Consider the following 26,034-nt stretch of genomic DNA (forward strand, 5'->3'; position numbering starts at 1 on the left):
ACTACTACTACTACTACTACTACTACTACTACTACTACTACTACTACTACTACTACTACTACTACTACTACTACTACTACTACTACTACTACTACTACTACTACTACTACTACTACTACTACTACTACTACTACTACTACTACTACTACTACTACTACTACTACTACTACTACTACTACTACTACTACTACTACTACTACTACTACTACTACTACTACTACTACTACTACTACTACTACTACTACTACTACTACTACTACTACTACTACTACTACTACTACTACTACTACTACTACTACTACTACTACTACTACTACTACTACTACTACTACTACTACTACTACTACTACTACTACTACTACTACTACTACTACTACTACTACTACTACTACTACTACTACTACTACTACTACTACTACTACTACTACTACTACTACTACTACTACTACTTGACACAATCTTTATTAGGAAACTTGAAATGGAGATGTGAAACACAAATACAGCCATGTAGATGGAGCAGCAATGCAATACAATGTCCAAAAACTCAGTAGTACTACTACTACTACTACTACTACTACTACTACTACTACTGAACTTCGCCTTTATTTGAAAACAAACCGGGTATCAGAAAGAAGAAACTGAAAAGCGCAAGCAAGAAAAGCAATGGTGACAAAACCATTCAAGAAAAATCAAATCAAATAAATAGGAAAATCCAATCAGAAAATAAAATAAAATAAAAGAATCAAGCCAACTAGGGAATACAAAAACAAAGAGCAAACCCGCAAACACCATCCAAGCATCGCTACTACCAGTACGGTGACGTTTCCATTCACCCAACCGCTCAAACGCTTTTAAAACGAAAACAAATACAACAGAACACTCTGAGACAGAATGAAACCAATGACAATATTATGGCAAGTCCATTGATGCCCGTCAGCGCGGCATATGAGCCAATGTACGGCACTCCGTTACAAAGCAAGATGCACGTGACCCCCGGAAGCAAGTAATCTGCCACCGCATCAGAGATAGACTGATTCTCGAGCGCAAGTGGCTGATGATGAGACGATACGGTATGTCCGAGTTCTTATGGTGCAATTGTGTTGCGAGGGTCTTGAGGAAGATGCCACATTCGGGAGCACACTGTCCACTACTACTACTACTACTACTACTACTACTACTACTACTACTACTACTACTACTACTACTACTACTACTACTACTACTACTACTACTACTACTACTACTACTACTACTACTACTACTACTACTACTACTACTACTACTACTACTACTACTACTACTACTACTACTACTACTACTACTACTACTACTACTACTACTACTACTACTACTACTACTACTACTACTACTACTACTACTACTACTACTACTACTACTACTACTACTACTACTACTACTACTACTACTACTACTACTACTACTACTACTACTACTACTACTACTACTACTACTACTACTACTACTACTACTACTACTACTACTACTACTACTACTACTACTACTACTACTACTACTACTACTACTACTACTACTACTACTACTACTACTACTACTACTACTACTACTACTACTACTACTACTACTACTACTACTACTACTACTACTACTACTACTACTACTACTACTACTACTACTACTACTACTACTACTACTACTACTACTACTACTACTACTACTACTACTACTACTACTACTACTACTACTACTACTACTACTACTACTACTACTACTACTACTACTACTACTACTACTACTACTACTACTACTACTACTACTACTACTACTACTACTACTACTACTACTACTACTACTACTACTACTACTACTACTACTACTACTACTACTACTACTACTACTACTACTACTACTACTACTACTACTACTACTACTACTACTACTACTACTACTACTACTACTACTACTACTACTACTACTACTACTACTACTACTACTACTACTACTACTACTACTACTACTACTACTACTACTACTACTACTACTACTACTACTACTACTACTACTACTACTACTACTACTACTACTACTACTACTACTACTACTACTACTACTACTACTACTACTACTACTACTACTACTACTACTACTACTACTACTACTACTACTACTACTACTACTACTACTACTACTACTACTACTACTACTACTACTACTACTACTACTACTACTACTACTACTACTACTACTACTACTACTACTACTACTACTACTACTACTACTACTACTACTACTACTACTACTACTACTACTACTACTACTACTACTACTACTACTACTACTACTACTACTACTACTACTACTACTACTACTACTACTACTACTACTACTACTACTACTACTACTACTACTACTACTACTACTACTACTACTACTACTACTACTACTACTACTACTACTACTACTACTACTACTACTACTACTACTACTACTACTACTACTACTACTACTACTACTACTACTACTACTACTACTACTACTACTACTACTACTACTACTACTACTACTACTACTACTACTACTACTACTACTACTACTACTACTACTACTACTACTACTACTACTACTACTACTACTACTACTACTACTACTACTACTACTACTACTACTACTACTACTACTACTACTACTACTACTACTACTACTACTACTACTACTACTACTACTACTACTACTACTACTACTACTACTACTACTACTACTACTACTACTACTACTACTACTACTACTACTACTACTACTACTACTACTACTACTACTACTACTACTACTACTACTACTACTACTACTACTACTACTACTACTACTACTACTACTACTACTACTACTACTACTACTACTACTACTACTACTACTACTACTACTACTACTACTACTACTACTACTACTACTACTACTACTACTACTACTACTACTACTACTACTACTACTACTACTACTACTACTACTACTACTACTACTACTACTACTACTACTACTACTACTACTACTACTACTGACCAAACCACTTTTACGGGCAAAAAAATATCATGGTAAGCACACAAGTGATGGAAAAGAGTGAGTAAGAACGAAAGAGAGAAAGAAAGAGAGAATGCACTAGTGTGTCAAGAGAAGTAATCAATTGTTAAGGTCTTTCAGCTATTGTTATATTGTCCAGATTGACGCATGGACACTGAATCTCAGCCGGCAGCCTGTCGACACTGCACCAACAACGACGAGCATACGCGACGCTGGTAGGATGATCGGCAACCGCGAAAGCAGGTTATTGCCCACCGTACGAGGCAGAATGCCAGCCGAACACGCAATGCACTGACGATGCTTGAATACCGGATGTCTTTATTGCGCTCCGCGAGCCGACCGGCAAGTGTCGCCAGGAATCGTGAGCACTCCGGCCCCGCCATCCCATTCGTGGCGAACACAAGAGGGGTGAAAGAGCCTCTCTCGACTTCAGTGACCCTGGCACCATACTGCTGCTTCTTTTGCCGTTCATGGGCCCTGAGTTGGTTAAGGACTTCTGGACCAGACAGCACAGACGCCTTAGGGTGGGTTACCCTAACATCAAAATAAGCGTCTTGCTGCCTTGTCCAGAAGCCCCGGGCACGAATGTCCAGCCGAGCCTCATCAGTCCGGTTAGCCGTCGCATAGGGCAGATCCTCGCCAGACAGCGGCCGGAGACGTGGCTCTGTCTCGACATCGCGAACAGCTTCGGAGAGCGTCTCCGCCAGGATGTCACGCACATTATCGTGCCGGGCAGATGGATACCCGCCGGCGGGGCAGGTTAGCAAATGGTCCATCGTGGAGGCATCACCACAGACACAAGTGGACGGTAGCCCAGGGAGCTGCAGACCATACCGTAGAGCAAGTGCATCACGGAAGTCACTGGCATTCAAGACGGTGCCGTGCGCCAGACGAGGCTCCGCCGTAAGCCAGGAAGAGACACCGGCAGAGCCGGCAACGTCCATCAAAAGCTGCTGTGTGGCGGATAGATGATCGTGCAGACTGGCCAAAGATGCTTTGCCAGCCCGACGCCTTGATTGTGCAGCAGCCCGCCGTGCGCCTTCCGCCTCCTGGAGCGCCTCCGCCATCTCCCGTAGGCCAGACGAACCACCACCATCCGCCCCGCCATCAGCAGCTGATCCCACACGACCAGTCTCAGGCACGTCCGGGAACCTGTATAGCCCCCGCACTGGCCGAGTCGTCTTAACTGTATCGTTGTACATTATCGTGGCAATGTCCGCCAACATCGGGATGGCTATGCCGCCACACTTAGAAGGTGCCGACATCAATCTGCGCAAGGCGCTCCCGGAGGCAATTGACTGACCCAACAGCGGAGGCAAAAGATGATTATCCACTGCACTGTCGAGAGGCGCCATGGTTTCGCCGGAGCAGAGCGAAGCACGCATGACATATCTCCACTTGGGGACCAGCCCTCTCACTGCGGCTGTATACGCAGCATGTGGCTGGGTCTCCGCAAAATCACCACACCGGCGGACCTGGCGGGAAAAGCGACCGACCTCCGCAGCCAGGTGTTGGCTGCAGTACTCAGGTGTTCCGATCGGTGCACCCAGGTACTTGGACCCCTCACCAGTGATTATGACACCCGTGCCATCAAACACGGTATTGGCTTGCTCCAACAGATGATTCTTGACCACCAGCACAGTCTTTTGAGCATTTGGATTGTAGCCATAGCGTGGTCCGAGAGCTGCGATCGTGTCCCAGTAGCCGCGAAGACGAAGCAGCCTCCCAAGGGCAGCATCATCATCTGCATACCACAACTGGAAGGTGTCTGGGTGCAGATGAGCCAGGCGGCGGACAAGCGGGGTAATGGCCAGGGCGTAAATGGCCATGGCGAGAGGGTCACCCTGACATGTGCCCTCTGTTGAATGTAGTTCGCCAGAGCCGGTCACGAACAAACGCGATCCGTATGGGTATTGCTAGCGAACGTTGCCAGTGCTGGGCAAAGACGCCGAATGTTGTGGAGTGCAGCCTTACGATTGACGGAATTGAACGCATTTGATGCGTCAACTAACAGGATTCCTTCCGTGCTGGGGTTATTGAACCCTTCACGCATAGCGTGGACACAAGTCTCGCAGGCGGATGGGATTCCAACGCATAATTGGGAAGGTGCAACAACGTCCATAACATCGCTCTCCACCACTCGCATGACTGCCCTGGCGATGATGCGGCGATGGACCTCGCCGACCGCACTACTACTACTACTACTACTACTACTACTACTACTACTACTACTACTACTACTACTACTACTACTACTACTACTACTACTACTACTACTACTACTACTACTACTACTACTACTACTGCTACTGCTACTGCTACTGCTACTGCTACTGCTACTGCTGCTGCTGCTGCTGCTGCTGCTGCTGCTGCTGCTGCTGCTGCTGCTGCTGCTGCTGCTGCTGCTGCTGCTGCTGCTGCTGCTGCTGCTGCTGCTGCTGCTGCTCCTACTACTACTACTACTACTACTACTACTACTACTACTACTACTACTACTACTACTACTACTACTACTACTACTACTACTACTACTACTACTACTACTACTACTACTACTACTACTACTACTACTACTACTACTACTACTACTACTACTACTACTACTACTACTACTACTACTACTACTACTACTACTACTACTACTACTACTACTACTACTACTACTACTACTACTACTACTACTACTACTACTACTACTACTACTACTACTACTACTACTACTACTACTACTACTACTACTACTACTACTACTACTACTACTACTACTACTACTACTACTACTACTACTACTACTACTACTACTACTACTACTACTACTACTACTACTACTACTACTACTACTACTACTACTACTACTACTACTACTACTACTACTACTACTACTACTACTACTACTACTACTACTACTACTACTACTACTACTACTACTACTACTACTACTACTACTACTACTACTACTACTACTACTACTACTACTACTACTACTACTACTACTACTACTACTACTACTACTACTACTACTACTACTACTACTACTACTACTACTACTACTACTACTACTACTACTACTACTACTACTACTACTACTACTACTACTACTACTACTACTACTACTACTACTACTACTACTACTACTACTACTACTACTACTACTACTACTACTACTACTACTACTACTACTACTACTACTACTACTACTACTACTACTACTACTACTACTACTACTACTACTACTACTACTACTACTACTACTACTACTACTACTACTACTACTACTACTACTACTACTACTACTACTACTACTACTACTACTACTACTACTACTACTACTACTACTACTACTACTACTACTACTACTACTACTACTACTACTACTACTACTACTACTACTACTACTACTACTACTACTACTACTACTACTTGACACAATCTTTATTAGGAAACTTGAAATGGAGATGTGAAACACAAATACAGCCATGTAGATGGAGCAGCAATGCAATACAATGTCCAAAAACTCAGTAGTACTACTACTACTACTACTACTACTACTACTACTACTACTACTACTACTACTACTACTACTACTACTACTACTACTACTACTACTACTACTACTACTACTACTACTACTACTACTACTACTACTACTACTACTACTACTACTACTACTACTACTACTACTACTACTACTACTACTACTACTACTACTACTACTACTACTACTACTACTACTACTACTACTACTACTACTACTACTACTACTACTACTACTACTACTACTACTACTACTACTACTACTACTACTACTACTACTACTACTACTACTACTACTACTACTACTACTACTACTACTACTACTACTACTACTACTACTACTACTACTACTACTACTACTACTACTACTACTACTACTACTACTACTACTACTACTACTACTACTACTACTACTACTACTACTACTACTACTACTACTACTACTACTACTACTACTACTACTACTACTACTACTACTACTACTACTACTACTACTACTACTACTACTACTACTACTACTACTACTACTACTACTACTACTACTACTACTACTACTACTACTACTACTACTACTACTACTACTACTACTACTACTACTACTACTACTACTACTACTACTACTACTACTACTACTACTACTACTACTACTACTACTACTACTACTACTACTACTACTACTACTACTACTACTACTACTACTACTACTACTACTACTACTACTACTACTACTACTACTACTACTACTACTACTACTACTACTACTACTACTACTACTACTACTACTACTACTACTACTACTACTACTACTACTACTACTACTACTACTACTACTACTACTACTACTACTACTACTACTACTACTACTACTACTACTACTACTACTACTACTACTACTACTACTACTACTACTACTACTACTACTACTACTACTACTACTACTACTACTACTACTACTACTACTACTACTACTACTACTACTACTACTACTACTACTACTACTACTACTACTACTACTACTACTACTACTACTACTACTACTACTACTACTACTACTACTACTACTACTACTACTACTACTACTACTACTACTACTACTACTACTACTACTACTACTACTACTACTACTACTACTACTACTACTACTACTACTACTACTACTACTACTACTACTACTACTACTACTACTACTACTACTACTACTACTACTACTACTACTACTACTACTACTACTACTACTACTACTACTACTACTACTACTACTACTACTACTACTACTACTACTACTACTACTACTACTACTACTACTACTACTACTACTACTACTACTACTACTACTACTACTACTACTACTACTACTACTACTACTACTACTACTACTACTACTACTACTACTACTACTACTACTACTACTACTACTACTACTACTACTACTACTACTACTACTACTACTACTACTACTACTACTACTACTACTACTACTACTACTACTACTACTACTACCACCACCACTACTACTACTACTACTACTACTACTACCACCACTACTACTACTACTACTACCACCACTACTACTATTACTACTAATACTACTATTACTACTAATACTACTACTACTACTGCAGGCCTGCGGTGCACGACCTCGGTCTACGCACTAGGGCATAAATCAGCCATAATGCCCTCCGTATCATGTGTTAAAACCGGTATAATAATATTATTACAAATAATGGAATGAATAGTCCCCACGTGGCATTTTTCAATCCAAAATAACCTTGCAGTTAAATCCAACCATGTCCGGAGATGTTCGTATGTGTTGGTGGAGGGAAAATCCATATTTGTGATGAAATGATCCTTGATTTTGGTACGTTTACGCGCCAATTATCTAAACGGTGCCCATGGCATCTCTCTTTTTCCTATTTCTTATGCAGAGGATCGTCGTTCATTAGCGCTCCGGTAGTTTCTCATAATGGCATACTCAATCTCTTCGGCATTCTAGAGACTGCCGTGGATATTAGTACGTTCTTGCAACAAAGTGGCCTCAGCATTGTATGGCTTAGTCCGGTACGTATATTAAAAAATATTGTGGTCATGTCTGAGCTGAAAACGCAAGACCTTAAGTACACACGGCGCTTTAGAAGCACAGTGATAACTATTGCCTCCCGACCGCAAGCGGCGGCATGGGGATTCACCTGACTCCGGCAGCTCACTGCTCAAGAAACTGGACGAAGACCACCAGCAGCAAAAGTCTGCCGAGCAACAACAACTGCCTGCAGACAGCCAGCAATCATGAAGCTCCTCCTGACCAATGCAGGCGGGCTGCTGTCCAAATTCGGAGAGTTTCAGCACACCCTGTTGCTCTCAGGTGCGGATAATGCCATAGTCACTTGAGCGAGATCATTCAGCTTTGCAATGATACAATGTCATGTATAGTGATTCCTACTCTGCTTCATGCGCTCTTCAGCCGACTAGCTGCTATCGTCAGAAGCCATTACACACAAGAGAAAGTCCAGCAAGGAGGGGTTACGGGAATACGGGTACGGATACTGACTTTTACCCTGACACCTGTTTCACGTATATGAGCAAAAAGGCTCGTCAGAGAAGGTGATACTGAATAGGATGACAATTGCTTTTACTGAGGAATATGGGCGCAATATATGAGCAAGGTGTGAAACTGAGAAAGAATGGGGCATTGTGTTGCAAAGAGCACATGTACGCCTAAACTTGAAACGTTTGCAGAAGAAACATTCCCTCCAAACACAAAAGTCTACGCTCAACAGGATATCTTTAACCCTTATTCCGAGTTGTGGGGTGTTTGAACCCAGGGGTATTATTTTTGAAATATTTTTACTTTGTTGCATCACATCTCCCTTAAACTTCATAATATTCCTCAACAACACGATAATAAAAATAGGTACAGTTCGCATGTCACTCATGGAAGGATCCATGAGCTTAACGCATCTGTCAACGAAATCTAGGCAGAAAAGCCAACAAAAGTCATCTCATTATTGCTAGAACGTATCGCAGTAAGAACAACTTCGCAAGCGCAGCACATGTTTCCACAAGCTTCAACCATTTTGTCTTGTCTAGAGCCAGTTTAAAACAGTCAGAAATATCAATATTGGCGAGCTTTAGATCATGTTTAACATTACCAATCCATCGGAGATGGGGTCGGCCACGTGGGCGCTTGATGTCCCGGGTATTAATTGCCATCTCCAGTGTTTGGTAGGACGATGAGTTAGGTCCTTCGCGAACAACATGGCCCAGCCAGAGCAGCCAACGTCTGCGGCAGGTAGTGCTGACTGAGTCTTGTCGCGTTGAGGAGTATACCGTAGCATTTGAAATGTTGTGAGGGTACACAACACCAAGCAGGTACCGCAATTTTCTTCCGTGCCATGCGTCCAGCCGAGTACTGAGTTGCTGTGTCAGTGCCCGCAGTCCGCAGTTATACAACAGGATAGGCAGAATGAGGGCAGAGAACATACAAAGTTTGGAGCTCGTTTATGGCGCTATCATGAAATCGAGCCGAACGCTCTATTCGCAGCACCTATTCTTGCCTGAATATCCCCTGCGGACCCTTACAAAGAGCCAAGCAGCTTGACAGATCGCGAAGAGGAGTCGGCTTTAGTTACTGTAATAATATTGTGTTTTCGGAATATTTTAACATTAGGTTATCTAAACAGTTTCCTCTGAGACAAAATGCGATAATACTCATAATGAGGACACACATCAGGCTCATGACGAACATCTTGAAAGTTTTTTTCACAAGTATACTTTCAAGCCTTCTCGTCAGGTGAAATACAGGCAAGGGAAAAGGAACAGTGGATTAAATACAGTAAGGAGGTGGTAAAACAGCGCAAAGAAGAAGATAGCTAAAGTAAACAGCGAAAATTGCAATAATGACACAAAGGTGCCAGTGCGAGAAAACTCAATAAGCGTGACATGTAGTGCCACAACAAGAGACAACCACTGGACATACATGTAACTAATGAGGTTTTGACGACCTACCTAACAGCCTAAGTGTGAATTTAATTTGTTTCTGCTTGCAAGGGTTGGGTTTCTTTGTGTGGATGTATACGGCTTCCAAAACATTCAGCAATCTAGCACTGCGTACACGTGACACAATCGAAAAACAATCATCTGAATACACAGCACGACAATCAGGATGCTCAAACAAAATGACTAGCAATGAATGACTCATACTTGTCAGAACTAACATCAGGACAATCAGCATGTGCGGTGGACACATCCGATATCACATGACTAGTCTTTTTATGAGTATTAGGTTATCTTCTTTGAATTTTTCACTTAATTTCTCCACCATCTCCTCGACTTCTGGCCTCTCCGTGTCATGGATTGTTGTTTCGTCTACATATTGGGTGGTTGGTGCTGGTAAAGATAAGTACGATAGCATAGGATCATGGTGGCGCATGGCTCCCTCAGCATACACATTGTACATGATGGAAAAGAGCGGATCCCCCTGCACTACTCCGATATTTGTAGCAAATGCTTTGCCTAAATGAGAACTGAGCTTCACTCTCACCGTCGTGTCCGACAGAGTGGGAACGACATCAGTGGCAGCTTCAGAGTCTGAAAACGGCGCCACCGCCTTCTCACGGACAATGGTATCACATGCTCCGCTGAAGTTCAATAGTGCGGCAGAGTATTTCCAGTCACCAAGTAGTGCACGTTCGCACATGACCCGGGTATAGAAAACTCCGTCAGCCGTGGAACGTTCGGGTGTAAAGCCTGCCTGACTTTCACGTACATATGAGGTGGTAGATTGTTGTGAACGCATGGTGATGATGCGGGTCAGCACCTTGCGAACAACTGATACTTCCTCCGGAAACAAAAACTTCGTGACTTTTTTCATTATTTTCGCTGCTGTTATTTCGCTCTTTCTCACTGGTTCTGTCAGCCTGGAACACTGACATGACATTTCGGAAGCGTAGGAAAGCATAATTCATATTCTGGAGAGCCGACAGTCGTCGCAGAGCAAGGGTGTCGACGTTGCAAACAAAGCAAAGCGAACATGTCTTTTTCATTTTCGTCCACCAAACGCAATGAGAAGAAAATCACTGCGCTCACTTCTCGTCGTTGCTATGTTTTAGTTCAGAACTTGACAGAGCAGGACAATGGCAACTAGGAGCAAGAAGAGTGGAAAATGAATAGCAATCGCAGCTAGCGTTTTGAAATCTTCACCATCCCCGAAACGCCTGTCGGCATGCGAACAGGTCGGCATGATGTCAAAAGTATAAAACGCAGAGATGTAACAATCGTCATTTCACGCAGCAGAGCAAGATGAACAAGTTCAAAATAGAAGTCAACGTTCAGCCACTGCAGAGCCCAGACCTCAACGTGCATGATGTCGCCTTTTCCAGCAGCCTCTGTGATGTGTCCTTGGTCGCAAAGGAGAACATGCGAGATCTGATCGGGGCAGTGGGGAAGTGCTGGTACGACTATGATATCCCTCGGAGGAAATTTGAAATGTTTGGCTCTGCCTGTGTTTGTCCTCGAGCGACAGCGAAGACGGTAATGAGTACCAGTCCTGCAGCAGTACCGCGGTCTCCGCCGAGATTTTGGAGAAGGCATTCAGGTAACACCGAAGATGATCAGGAACGCGGAGAAGCTTCTCCGCGACATACGACATCGCGTTGATCGACCTGCCACTTGGACCGGTTTCAGCCGTGATGAGTCGAGCAATGGCGACCCAGACTGAGACTCTACTGCCACTAATCGATACTGTAGATGTTGTAGATATGTCGATTGAATGTGTTGATGTGTTTTTCTTCCAAAAAGCACACTTCTGTTGAGCACAGTAACTCCTTGAAAATTCATGTAAAAATGTCACGAAGTGTTCGTTTCCGGAGGAAGTAGGAGCATGATCGGTCTATAACTTTTCGGTACACCCATAGGTTTTCCTCGTTTGTATGCTGGCACCAGGAGGCCACATCTAAGGTCAGGTGGGCAATAATGGAGTTTCTTAACTGTAGTTGAATAGGGTAGTCAGCCATGGAGTAATGACAGTCGAAGCCGTACGTAGCAGTGTCGCACTGATCCCATCACATCCAACCACGCCTCCGATTTTCTGGTGCATGATGGCCTTCCTAATCTCATCGGAGGTAAATGGTTCGTCTTCTGCCTTACTGTTAGGTTGTGCTGGGAAAAGCGTTGGCTGGTCGCTCCGGTAAAACACTGAATCGAAATACTTGCTGAATTCCTCAAATTTCCAATTAACATTTGTGACATTTTCACCACTATCATTTGCGAGTCGTACTGGGGAAGGTTTGTCAGGATTTCGAAGTGTTTTTAGCTGTTTGATGGCATTGAAGTACGATCTTGCATCCGGGCGTAATGCGTCCACTGCCTCCGCTTTGGCTGCCAATATAAATCACCTTCGTTTCTGAGTAATGCTCGGATAGGGTGAAGGATCTTGTTTCTACTTTATGTTAGTTCTTTCCGCTTGTTTGGATCTTTCTCCATATGTATCCGGCTGTGGATTTCTTTTTGTTGAGTTGATAGCTCAATAACAGCAGGGCTCGTACTTCTAGCAATCCTCTTCTGTGGTTTCTTTCTTCCAAATGTCTTTTCCGCTGCTGCATGGGTAGATAACCCAAATCTCTCCCAGGTTTGATCTAGCGTGGAAATATCTTCAGGCGGGGTGTTTATGTCTGGCAACGTGCTTGCTATGGAATTTTTGAAACTTTCAGCAGAGTCTTGTGAGGGTTCGTTGTACTTGATGAAACAGCGGTCGTTGGTTGCTTTAGATGTTGTACATCGCCAGAATGTTAGTCGAAAATCTGCAATAACCGCATGGTGATCGGATCTTGTTGTGAATCCACCGTATGATCTGGCATTCACAACGCGCACTGTGTTTGATTTTCGCTTCAAACGACCCACGTGCCCTTTGCTATGTTACGACCAATCAGCAGCCTCGGAGAGCGCGCTTTGATATTCCATCAAAGCCCGCTGTCAAAAGTGTCAGGGGCAGCCTGCACGAGAAAACCATCAAAGCCCGCTGCCATTTGCAACTGTAGGTCAAACCATCCAAGCCCTGATCATGCCCAATCTCAGTCTCTTCAAGGTGATCTGGCTATAAGAACAAGAAACTGATAGAGGTGGTGGTCGGGGATGCGGTGGCTCTCAACTTGTGGAGTTGGAAATCTAGCTCCAGCACCGCAGAACTCTCATAACTATACAGCGTGAGCAAGGTGTGTATGGTCGAAGTGAAAACACTTCCATGACTCTTCACTTGGCCACGTCTGGCTCTTGTCACGTAGTCCTGAAACATTTCTCATGAAACAGGTTTTTCGTCCACCGACATGACTTTCCCTTTGCTGTAATCTCTGTGTGAAACTTACGAACGGGACGAAAACGACATGGACTATAGACGTCAGGCAGCTGTGAAATCCCAAACGAAAGACCGACATTGTCCACACTCGAGATCACCTATAGAATAAAGCGATTGAATTCAAAATCCAAAAATTGTTGGAGATCGTCTGAAGCATATTCAAGCGAGGTACAGTGGGGCTTGATGACTGATCGAAGCCCTCGGGTTGGTCAACTTGTGGAGTTGGAAATCTAGCTCCAGCACCGCAGAGCTCTCAGCACTATGCAGCGTGAGCAAGGTGTGTATGGTCGAAGTGAAAACACTTCCACGACTCTTCACTTGGCCACGTCTGGCTCTTGTCACGTAGTCCTGAAACATTTCTCATGAAACAGGTTTTTCGTCCACCGACATGACTTTCCCTTTGCTGTAATCTCTGTGTGAAACTTACGAACGGGACGAAAACGACATGGACTATAGACGTCAGGCAGCTGTGAAATCCCAAACGAAAGACCGACATTGTCCACACTCGAGATCACCTATAGAATAAAGCGATTGAATTCAAAATCAAAAAAATTGTTGGGGATCGTCTGAAGCATATTCAAGCGAGGTACAGTGGGGCTTGATGACTGATCGAAGCCTTCGGGTTGGTCCCTTGGGCTTTAATTAGCCATCAAGACCTCTGTACCTCGCTTGGTTATCTACATAATCACAAAATCAATCATGTTTCTAACAGGTTGGCCATCCCTGTGTACGAGTCCATCCGAGAACCATGTCGAACGATGCTGCATACGATGCTTGAACATTATTATTATTTGAAACTCCGGTATTGAGCCAATAATAAAAGTAGGATATATGGAAACGTGTTTTAAAAGAGCAACTGTCCACCACTGTAACTAGATACTATATACAGTCAGAAAGTGCAACAACTAGGCACAAAACTGACAGAGTACTGAGACATTCGACGTCCTGACACCTAGCTTCAACAGATCTCCGTAGCGCTAACCGACAGCCTTCAAACTAGGAATGTTCAAGGTTATGGAAAGACCAAAGAGGGGAAGGCAAGCACAACGAAAATGAGCAAAAGCTACAGTCCCAACGAAACAAAGACTGTCGATTGTCACTGGACGATGACGAGACCAGTAGGCGATTAGACAAAGCTATCTAACTACAATTCGAAGCAGCAAAGCAGCACACCACCAACTTGGGTGGGCCAAAAATATCAAAGATAAGTTAAGAAGGGGGAAGCTTTGCGAGAACGAATTGTACAAGCCGAAATCTAAACTCGTACAGTACTCCTCATGCATGACATTGTGATGGACTAGTTGACTACAAAACAAGTTGTTTCACACGACGTACGTTTCGCCGTATGGTTCGTGACGGCTCATCAGGTGTGCAATTTAAAACTCGGGTATTGAGCCAATAATAAAAGTAGAAAGGAAAAGGACATATGGAAACGAGTTAAGAGTCCCAACAGAACAAAGACTGTCGATTGTCACTGGACGATGACGAGACCAGTAGGCGATTTGACAAAGCGGTCTAACTATGGACTAGTTGACTACAAAACAAGTTGTTTCACACGACGTACGTGGTCGGCCCCTTCTGCCTGGCCCGGTATGCGCTAGATAGCTCTCCATTGCTTTTCGCGGAGGGGTGCCGTCATCCAGTCGAAGCACATGTCCCAGCATGGACATACGTCGTTTCTGAATCATCCGTGAAACCGGCACTGCCTGACACCTGGCGTATAGATCATTGTTTAAGATAATAGTGGGATACCTTTCCAAGCAGATTCCTTAGCTGTCGGCGATGAAAAGCATCGAGTTTGGCCCGGACAGCTTCGGTTAATCCCCAAGTGCAGCAGTTATAGAGAAGTGTTGGCAAAACGAATGCATTGTAGAGCCGAATCCTCCGCTGTACTGATACCTTCCTGTTGCGGGACCATAAACCGTACATGTTTCTGTAGGCAAGAGAAGCCAACTGCATCATACGTGCCACATCTGCCTGCTGTCCCATCTTCCTGCTGTCCCATCCCATGCTTGAATATAGTGTTACATAAAATTAGATTTTGCTCTTCACACAGCTCAATCAGTCTCTCACCGTTTGCGTTGCTTGATACGTGCTTGGAGAAACAACCCACTGCGCCTCCTGAAGCAGGTCGGGCGCTCCCTACTTTTGCATTCAGGTCTCCCAATATCATAAAATCATCTCTTCTACTGAACTCCTGGGCAATACCTCGTAGTGCAGAGTGAAGTAATCTGTTTCCTGAGGATGTGATGTCGAGCGTTGCAGCGTCGGAGCGTAGCAGCAGACCACCGTGAGGGAGTTGCTGGCAGGTCGAGGTCCATTTCGGAGACGAACTGATATCATCCGTTCGGAGATAAATTTTTACGACTCCACATGATTAATTAGTATATTGTTGATGAGAAGGCCAACTCCAGCTCTGGACGACGATCCACCCGAGCGATACAGAACATGTCCGTTGTCGTACGTGTCTACACTGGCTCCGAGGATGTCAAGCCTGTATTGTTCGAAATCTTGTATTATTGTAATTTTCTTGATGTTGCTGTTCAAGGAACGAACGTTGAACGTTCCTGCTGTGAGGTACGAGTCATTCTTACTGCGCTCCATAAATATAGTTGCCTTCGGCTTATTCAAGTAACTCATCTAGTAGTAACTCATCTGTCTGGAAACATTGTCAAGGAACAAAAGTCTCTCGCAAGAGCGAGAGCTGCCGGGAGTTCAACCCGACAAACCAAACAACACGATAACCGAGATAAATATATAGTCTGCTCAACAAGAGGTCGGAGTTGGTATGAAAGTGCAGACATCAAAACAAGTTCCACCTTTCCACCTACTCTGCCGTGACATAGCCACCACGCGCTACCACTATCACCGCCACATCCTCTGAATACCCGCGGCTGTTTAATGTGGACACCACAGTGTGCTTCCACCGCCACACATAACACCTCCTGCCCAGTGCCCCCATGGCTTACCCTCGTCCTGCCTGGTGGTTTCTCCGCCTCTGCACGCTCCATGCATAGTTCGCGCCTTCTGCGCATGCCCATCCAGTGATGTAATTCTTATCACTCGCTCTTCTCATGCATGCCCTGCATTGATAACTCACACCTTCTCTACATGCCCATGCGTATCCCCCGCAATAAGAACCAGCTATCCCGCGACAAAAGCATTAGTTGTCTGATGATTGCCTTAGCATTTAGCTACGTGCATGAAACGCAGCGTTACAACGTATGTATATATAATTGGTAGAACACACTGTTGTGAATTCCAGCAGAAATCCAAGAGAGCTCGATACCTGGAAGGTAGAGTCGTGACACACTAGTCAGAACAACAGATGGCTTGATCAATCACAACTTAAAGTTTCATGTCATCTCAGGCACTCATCACCTGTTTCATGTCATCTCAGGCACTCATCAGGTGATGAGTGCCTGAGATGGCATGAAACTTTAAGTTGTGACTGATCAAGCCATCTGTTGTTCTGAATAATGTAATTGGTAGAACCATTATTTTTGACCTTTGTAGTCTGGGTTAGAGGTACATGATAGATTTCACTTTTATTACGGAAAATGCGGGCGGGGTCCAAATGGACCCCAGTAATATAACACAGGGAAGTGCAACAGTTGCGATAGTTTTGGTATTGATTTACATGGTCACAGAATACATGCATGATACCCACTGAAGTATGAGGCCTTACAAGACAATGTTCGTCTTAAAACAAAATCCCTCATTCCCAGTATATTGGGATCCTTTTGGACCCTAGGAACGTTTTGGGTGGTATTCTTCCAATTTGCATAATAATCCTCACAAACCTCAGAGCTCGGATGGAGAGCCAAGGATTAAAATTCAAAATGAGGACCAAAAGTTTACAAGTTATCCGTTTTGTGCAACACCTACGGTTATAAGCAGAATACCGTTGGGTAAAAAATGTGCAACAATTAGCACAAAACTGACTGATGAGATCCTGACATTCAACGACCTGATGCTTAGCTCCATCACGTCTATTATGCGCAAACCAGCAGCCTTCCAACTTGGAAGGTTCTAAGTTATGAAGTAACGTAAGAAAGGGGAATGTGAGCGCACTCTAGACGAAAACAAGCTCAACATCACAGCGAACTAAGAATGTTAGCTATGACAATATGGTGATGAAGGACGAAGGACCACGGCACAGGACGGCCGCAGCTCACTTCGGAAACGCGAAACAAAGACCACCCAACTTGGGATGCTCATGTTATCAGAGATAAGCAAAAGAGGTGAAGTTACGCGATCACGAAGCAAGACAGACCGGACGGCACTATCTCTTGGTACTATACTGCATATACATGTGGAATGGAACTTGTGATGGACTAACAAACGGCAAGAACAAGTAGTGTCACACGACGTAGATCTACGTTTCGCCGTAAAGATGCTGACGGCTCATCAGGCGTGTAGATTAAACTCGGATGGAGAGCCAAGGATTAAAATTAAAAGAGAGGACCAAAAGTTTACAAGCTATACGTTTTGTCCAACACTAACGGTTATAAGCAGAATAATGTTGAGTCAAAAATGTCATGATCTCATCAGTCCGTTTTGTGCTAATTGTTGCACATTTTTGACTCATCAATATTCTGCTTATAACCGTTAGTGTTGGACAAAACGGACAACTTGTAAACCTTTGGTCCTCTTTTTGAATTTTAAACTTCAGAGCTATTAACAAAATGCAGTTTGGTCAAAGCATTGGTGTATTGGAAGGTCACACGGAAAACAAATTACACAAAATGGAGTGTTTGCAAGAATACCACCCAAAACTTTCCTGGGGTCGAAAAGGACCCCAAAATACTGGGAACGTAGGAAAAAAGTCAACATTGAATGAGGGTTAAATGGCCAGTGGCAATGACAGGTGTATACATTCTGTTCGTTTCTTCCACTGTGTGCTCCATAATTATGAGTCTACAGGCGAATCTCCAGCAATTTCTGAAGCAACATGTGTCGTATGGGTGGTCTACTATCGGAGTCAGTTTTCGTATGCAGTACAGGGGTATCGGACATTGCTCACTGGATCCTAAGAATCAGAGACATTTGGTAAGACAAAGGGCAGAATACCAACGGACGCCATAGATAGGTTGTGATATGAAATGAGCTGCATGGTTCTTATTGTTATTGTTGTTATTGATACAACTTTTTTTCTTTTTCTACAGAATCCACATTACCTCCACACACTGAGGTGAACAAGAGAGCTTGTAAGCTCAGCGCCCTACGCTATGCTTTTTTGCCTAGCTCATCATGCATGTTACTAGAACTGATGGAAGTGTTTCTTCCATTGATCGGCTATGGCGTATTACGTCGACCGTGACGGCTACAATGCCCAACCATGCCACAACAAACTGATCGGCTACATCATTGTATGGCAAAAAGTTTCCATCTGTTTGAATAACATGCAAGATGAGCTTGGCAAAAAAGCATGGCGAAGAGCCCTGAGCGAAAGAAATAAACTTTCTCTTTGCATTCGAGCGTAATACGACACCGTCTACCACATTGACGACCTAGGCAAAAAAAGCATAGGGATGTTATAAATTTTTCATTTCTTCTATCTTCTTTAAGACATAACCTTGGATTCAGACGCGCACTATCGCCCTGCATGCATTCCCCCGATACACTTCGTATACATACTCATTCTTCCGAGTAGCTTCACGTTATGATCTTGCATTTAAAAGCCCTAATTGAATACCGGTATTGTGGCCAGCTGCCTTTGATGGTACGGAAGGGGACAGTTAGGAGATAGCGCCAGGCATGTGGATAAAGAAAACAGAAGAAAGAGAATGAAAAAATTGTAATGCTCACTGAGCAAAACCATAAGTTGATTATTTGCGCGAACACTGTTGGACTTTTAAATTCAAGGGAAGACTGTCTGTGAGGAGATATTATGTCCATGCAGTCTAGGACACAGTACCCTCCTACTCGCGTATGCTATGAGCCGCCCAGCTCATCACTTTTTTGTAGTCATGGCGGGTGGGAGCAGTTTTGGCGCTCCTGCGTCCGCTTCCATACTGTTTAGAAGAGAGCCTGACTGGCCGTCAGATCACGTTTTCTATATAGAGGAACTATCCAAGTTGAGTTAGCCCTGCTGAGCTGAAGTGGATTTACAAGGGAAGTGTGGCTGGTGCCTCGTAGCAGGGTCCTGTGGAGCCGCACGCGACTGGCTTGTATCCTCCGGCTTGTCAATATCCTCCGGCTTGTCAATAAGCGGTAAGGCTGTACCTGTTACTGTGGGCGGCAGTGAAGTACTCACAGTATCGGTATTTGGATGCCCATTGCATTTACATGATGGAGCAGTTGCAAGTTCTTTGGGGGCATTTGGAGATATTCATGGCCCAATAACAAGAAAGATCGTGGAGCATGGTTTTTTTTCATTCGAAACGGGAACCCGCCATGCAAGGATGAGTTTGAAGAAGGGCATGCCGTCTACTGTGGGTATAGGTTCCGATAGTACCACGGTACGGGTTTGGTACCCAGGTCAAACGCAAACATGTTTTCGATGTCAGCAAGGTGGACATGAGGCAAAGGCCTGTCAAAATCGCCTCACCCACACACGGAGTACGACAAATCCATGGGTGCGGGGTCCAATAGCCAACCGCCAACTGGCCAGTGGCGTGGGGTCAGACGAACAGGACTCATCTGCTGTAGGAGGGTCGGATGCAGAAAGAGTAGCAGGACGAGAGGCGGGAAATCCAAGCTCATTGGATGAGCAGCCTCCCTCGGGTCCGACAGCCAACCGCCAGCTTGCCAGTGCTAGTGGCGTGGGGTCAGACAAACCTTACTGGGGATCAACTCCTGCGGGAGGATCGGATGCGGAAAGGGATGCATCCAGGGAACCCGAATCTGCCTCAGTGTAAGGCGCTGAAGGTGAGCCCGACTTCACTCTAGCTCTGTCCCCCGACAGCAGCTGGGCTGATGAGGCAGATGGAGGAACCCCACCCCCTCCCCACAGCAGCCTGACCCCACCACGTCTCTGGCCCACTCTGATCCTGCTAGTGACGAAGACAGAGCAATGGCCCTACTGGCTGGCTGCGCTAAGAGCAACAGGAAAGCAGGCACCAACAGCATAAGGCAGCGAAGCTCGACCTCCCCCTCAGCTGAAACCGAATTCACCGAAGTCCGTGGAAGAAAGAAGAAGAGAAAGGGTCCAGCCGGCAGCAAGCAGAACACTTGGCGTTTTTAAATCTTAGAAACACGTTCAGAATATTTTTGTTTTAAAGAACTTTAGCTCTAGGTTTACATTTTGGTATTTTTTAGCTTTTCGTCTTTTTCTTGTTGTTTCTTCCGTGGTTGCTCCATTTCGCCTCTTGTACACAAATGCGTTCGGGTTAAGTAGCAAGTTAGGCGACTTCCAGCACCCGTTACTACAGCACAACCCTGACGTCGCAGTGGTAGCCGAAACAAAGTTCACAACAGAGAAGGGCCAAGTGTAGCCAAGTGTCGGACACGATATTCCCGGGCTATAGCCCTCCATTCAGGCTCGACCGCACAGCACACGGTGGTGGAGTTGCAATCTGGGTGCGATCTACTCTCCCAGCCTTGAGCATCGATGAACTGGCCGCCCCCCAGCATGCCGTCTTGTGGGTATCCATCCAGCTCAGTGCCGGGCACAAGTTGTCCTGGGAGGTGTGTACCGGCCGGGTTCTTGCGGGCCCGGTGACCTCTCACTTATCCATCATCTCGACGACACCCTTCCTTTGGCCCGTCAACACGGCGCAAGTCTCATTCTTGCTGGGGACTTTCGTTCACAACGTGGCTGGCTAAACAGCTCTAAGACCACACCGGCGGGCACCTTCTTCTCCAGGAAGTGCAGTGTCACTGGCCAGGATCTTACTTCTGACGACTTACCTGACCTTGTTGCAACCGGAGCACTGGCACTAACGCCACTGTCTACCGTCTGCTAGCGCGACTCGACATATCAAAGGCGACTGGTCCTGACGGCATCTCAGCCCGGGTCCTGAAAGAGTGTGCCAAAGGACTTGCGAAGCCTTTGTCCCAGCTATTCGCTCTCTGTTTCAGATGCGGAGTTCAACCAGAATCTTGGATTACAGCTGACGTGGTACAGATCCACAAACGGTCCTCGCGCTCTGTTATGAAGAACTACCGCCCAGTCTCGTTATTATGCATAATGTCCAAAGTAATGGAAGCTATTGTCAGTCGCCAACTGATGAACCATCTTGAAAGGCAGCAGCTCCTCACTCCCCACCAGTTTGAGTTCCGCAGAGGTCTCGGCACGGCAGACGCACTACCGGCGCTTCATAACGCCTGAGTGGACATCGTTGGCCAAGGTGGCGCGGCACGAATTCTCGCAGTCGATATAGCCGGGGCCTTTGACCGGGTCTCCCACGTGGACCTCCTCTACAAGGTCCGGCAGCTCGGCATTACTGGCACTCTCCATAGCTGGCTATCGCCCTATCTTGACGGCCGTTCACTCCAGTGCTTAGTCGGCGGTCAGATTTCTTCTCTCTACCAAATCTCTGCTGGGGTGCCCCAAGGCAGTATATTGGGCCCTACGCTGTTTCTAATATACGTGAATGACGCTGCCGATGTTCTTGATGGCAATGCTCAGCTTGAGGCCTACGCGGAGGATACGACACTATACAGTCTAGTATCCTCAGCTCAGTGCCCTCGGGACGCTGCACACACCTTGCAGGTATCTACAAACCGCCTTCATGAGTGAGGTTGCCGGTGGAAAGTGTCTTTCAAGCCCACCAAGTCACAGGCTATGACTGCTACCCTCCGACGCACTGACCTAGACCTGCCTCAAATCCTGTTTGGTGGCACCCATGTACCGGAGGAAACCAGCATATCACTGCTTGGTGTTCGATTTGACTCCAAATTGTCCTTCGCTAGTCACCTCAGAACCGTGACCATCCGCGCCCAGGAGCGCCTCGGCTTTCTCCGACGAGCGGCCCACATTCTAACGCCAGCTGGCCGAACGACTGTCTACAAGGCATTCGTGAGGCCCCTGATGGAGTATGCCCCGCTAGTGTGGATGGGCGCGCCAGCCAGCCACATCCAACGTCTGGATAATGTTCAACGCCGCGCACTGCGCATCATTGGCCCTGGTGCAATTCTCCCCAGTCCCGCTGTCCGCCGGTCTGTTGCTGCTCTCTCGTGCATGTACAAATTGCATTTCATTACTGGTCCTCCTCAGCTACTTGCTGTATTGCCACCGCATCGCGTTTCTCAAGCCAACCCCAGAACCAGGAACCAGCACAATAATGCCACTAGCCACGCCTATCAACTGTCAGACACGCTCCCTGTCTCAGCTCCATCCGTCGTGAAGCGGTCGTTCCCGTACTGCTGTATTGGCGCATGGAACTCCCTTCCTGACAGGCTGCTGTCGCAGCGCCCACACAAAACTCGTTTTCAGTCATTCAAGACAAAGGTCTACCGAAACCTGAGAGACAGCAATTGGTACTGGGCAACAGATTTCCTGTAATTTTTCGAGCTCGTGGCTTACCGGACCCGCTAATCCGCGTACCTGGCCTTGCTCAGAGTGCTCAGCTGTGTTTTGCATACATGGAAAAAAACTTGTTATGATTCTTTTCTTTTCTCTGTTTATTCTTTTACCAGGCGTGGGCCATCCCCTGGATTATCAAAATGGGTGCCTTATTATTTTTCTGTTTTTTAGCTTGTTTTCTTTGCACTTCTTTGTGCGATTTTCGTATCAGATCTATTGAAAAAGTGTAACAGGTAGCCCAGTGGTAGGCGCGGTGCAGTCAAGTTTTATTCTTCTTCTCAGGTCGGGCAGGGATACTTCAAAAGTTCATAAGTTTTGGATGATGAAGTTGACATGTACATTGTTTATCAGTCCAAACACTGATATTAAATTTACAATCTCTTCTCATCTTGTTTCTATTTTTCTAAACACCTACCGGTACTTTTACCCATTCTACTTCCCCATAGCTAGATCTAGCTTTGCTTTACATTTCTATTTCTTTTTCCTGGTGTGTGCTTGTGGCATTGAAGCCGAGACCTTTGTCGGTGGAGCCCCTGGTACCTCACCATCACTGCTGCACAGTGCAGCCCCTGCTCAGTAGCTGTTGTTTTTGTCCATATAATTATTTATGTTACGAGTTGGGTTTGTGAATAATAGTAAAAAAAATAAATAAATAAAAAATGCCAGTTTGCTGTGAGGAAATGGTGATAAGCTGCTGTCTGGAACTTTTGGATGTTCTTTGGGTGAAATGGGTGGGGAATGATAAAGGCAGGCAGCTGGTTCAAAATAGGGATGACGGAGTGGGGAAAGGCTCGGCGCACATTGTGCCGGGAACTTGTAGGAAGAACATTCAGAAACTGATGGGGATGCGCGGTGGATAGGCGTGCAGCCTAGGGGGTGAGGCATGTGGTCCTGGGCGGGTGTGTCGGGGATGGGGCCAGTCTGGGGAGAAGAGCGGGAGAATTATCGCTAAGGGCTTTATACAGGAGGCAGAGGGCACGATGGTGCAGCGAATTGTGAGGCTATGAAGCCAGCATAGCGGATGTATTGCCTTGATGGCTCGCTCCTGCACCCAGTTCAGCCGATTCAAGTGGGAAGGAGCTGTCTCCATCCAGAAGATTGGACAATACTCCATAACCGGCCGGAAAAAGGCTTTGTAGGCTCTTTGTCGGGCCAGCAAAATGGAATGCCTTGCGCAAGGCTCCAAGTCAATGCGTTGCTCAGACTACAATGGTTCGGTTATGCGGGCTGAATTTTAGCTATTGGTCAAACGTGACGCCGAGTACTTTAATGAAGGGCTGCTCCTCGATAAGAGTTCTGATATGTATTATACTCACGTGACTGTACGCATCATAGTACTTGTCCATGCGTGCGTACACCAAGTACTCCGCAGTAGTCAGACGGCATGAAACCCCTTGGCACTCTTCATTGTTTTGTTTTATCTTGTTGTAAACGAGAGAGCTTGGAAGCTCAGGGCCCTACGCTATGCATTTTTGCCTTGATGACTTAGACAAAAAAAGCATAGGGATGTTATAAATTCTTATAAATTTCTACTTTTTGTTTTTAGACATAACCTGGGATTCGAACCCGCGCTATAGCCCTGCATGCATCCCCCGATACACTTCGCATACATACTAATTATTATTATTATTATTATTATTATTCTCAATTCATGGATGACATGGTGTCAACCAATATTATGAATGAGGGCTACCAGCCATGGAATAAAAGAACAAGAAGGCAAAAATGCACACGCAAAATATGGCAAGTTAAATGAAAATAAAAATGAAATAAAAGTAAATTAATCCAAAACCCAAATGAATTGTACAGGTAGCATATGTGATTTACTTTGTAGCTTGAAGTAATACACAAAGAGAATTGAAATCAATGATTAGTAAATGAAGATCGACGTACGTGTATATTTATCAAGCTTAATAACGCATTGAGGGTGTTGCTGGACTTTAATTGCTGAGGAAGAGAATCCCATAATTGGTATGCTAGGAATACAGGCGATTTGCTCATAGAATTGTTTCTTGCAATCGGGAAACGAAGCGAGTTCCGGCTTGTTGAGGATTCATTGAACCAGTTTAAGGAATGCTGCACATGCTGAGGGGCAGTGATAAGTTTGATTTTGTGAATGTATATGCAGGAGGATCGGTCAATGTAATGTTTCAGAGGAAATGTACAGCAATTTTCATAGAGAACGGCTATGTTGGTCTCGGGCGGCAAACGAATTCTTCCAAGTTGCTTCACGTTATTATCTTGTATTTGAAACCCATAATTGAATATGCATTGTGGCCAGCCGTCTTTTAATGAACGGTGCGGTACGGGACAGGTACCGGACAGATACGGTCGAGGGTAGTACGACACTGTCCACCGCCTTGATGACGGCAAAAAAGGAAAAGGGATGGTATACATTTTCAATTCACCTATTTTTTCAGGCATCACCGGGGATTCGAACCCGCACTATCGCCCTACATGCATTCCCCCATACACTTCGCATTCATACTCATTCTTCCAAGTTGCTTCACGTTATGATCTTGCGTTTGAAAGCCCTACTTGAATATTGCGGCCAGCTGTATGTGGCCAGCTGTGTTTGATGGTGCGGTACGGTACGGGACAGAAACGGGATAGCGCCAGGCGTGACTCA

The 26,034-nt window shown here is 44.9% G+C and overlaps 2 protein-coding genes across 2 annotated transcripts in view; one reads left to right on the plus strand and one right to left on the minus strand.

The window, feature by feature from the left end:
• LOC135819562 (uncharacterized) overlaps positions 1–26,034 on the plus strand; it is a 205,263-nt gene that overhangs the window by 13,949 nt on the left and 165,280 nt on the right. The window lies entirely within an intron of this gene.
• On the minus strand, positions 5,062–6,373 carry LOC135819013 (uncharacterized protein DDB_G0271670-like; the record flags this gene model as incomplete). Its single annotated transcript, XM_065332163.1, has 2 exons — positions 5,062–5,462; positions 5,506–6,373. Coding segments are annotated over 2 exons (1,269 nt in total), but the record flags the coding sequence as incomplete, so codon positions are not given.

Source organism: Sycon ciliatum, chromosome 6 (genome assembly GCF_964019385.1).
Source record: "Sycon ciliatum chromosome 6, ocSycCili1.1, whole genome shotgun sequence".
Classification (NCBI taxonomy): Eukaryota; Metazoa; Porifera; class Calcarea; order Leucosolenida; family Sycettidae; genus Sycon; species Sycon ciliatum.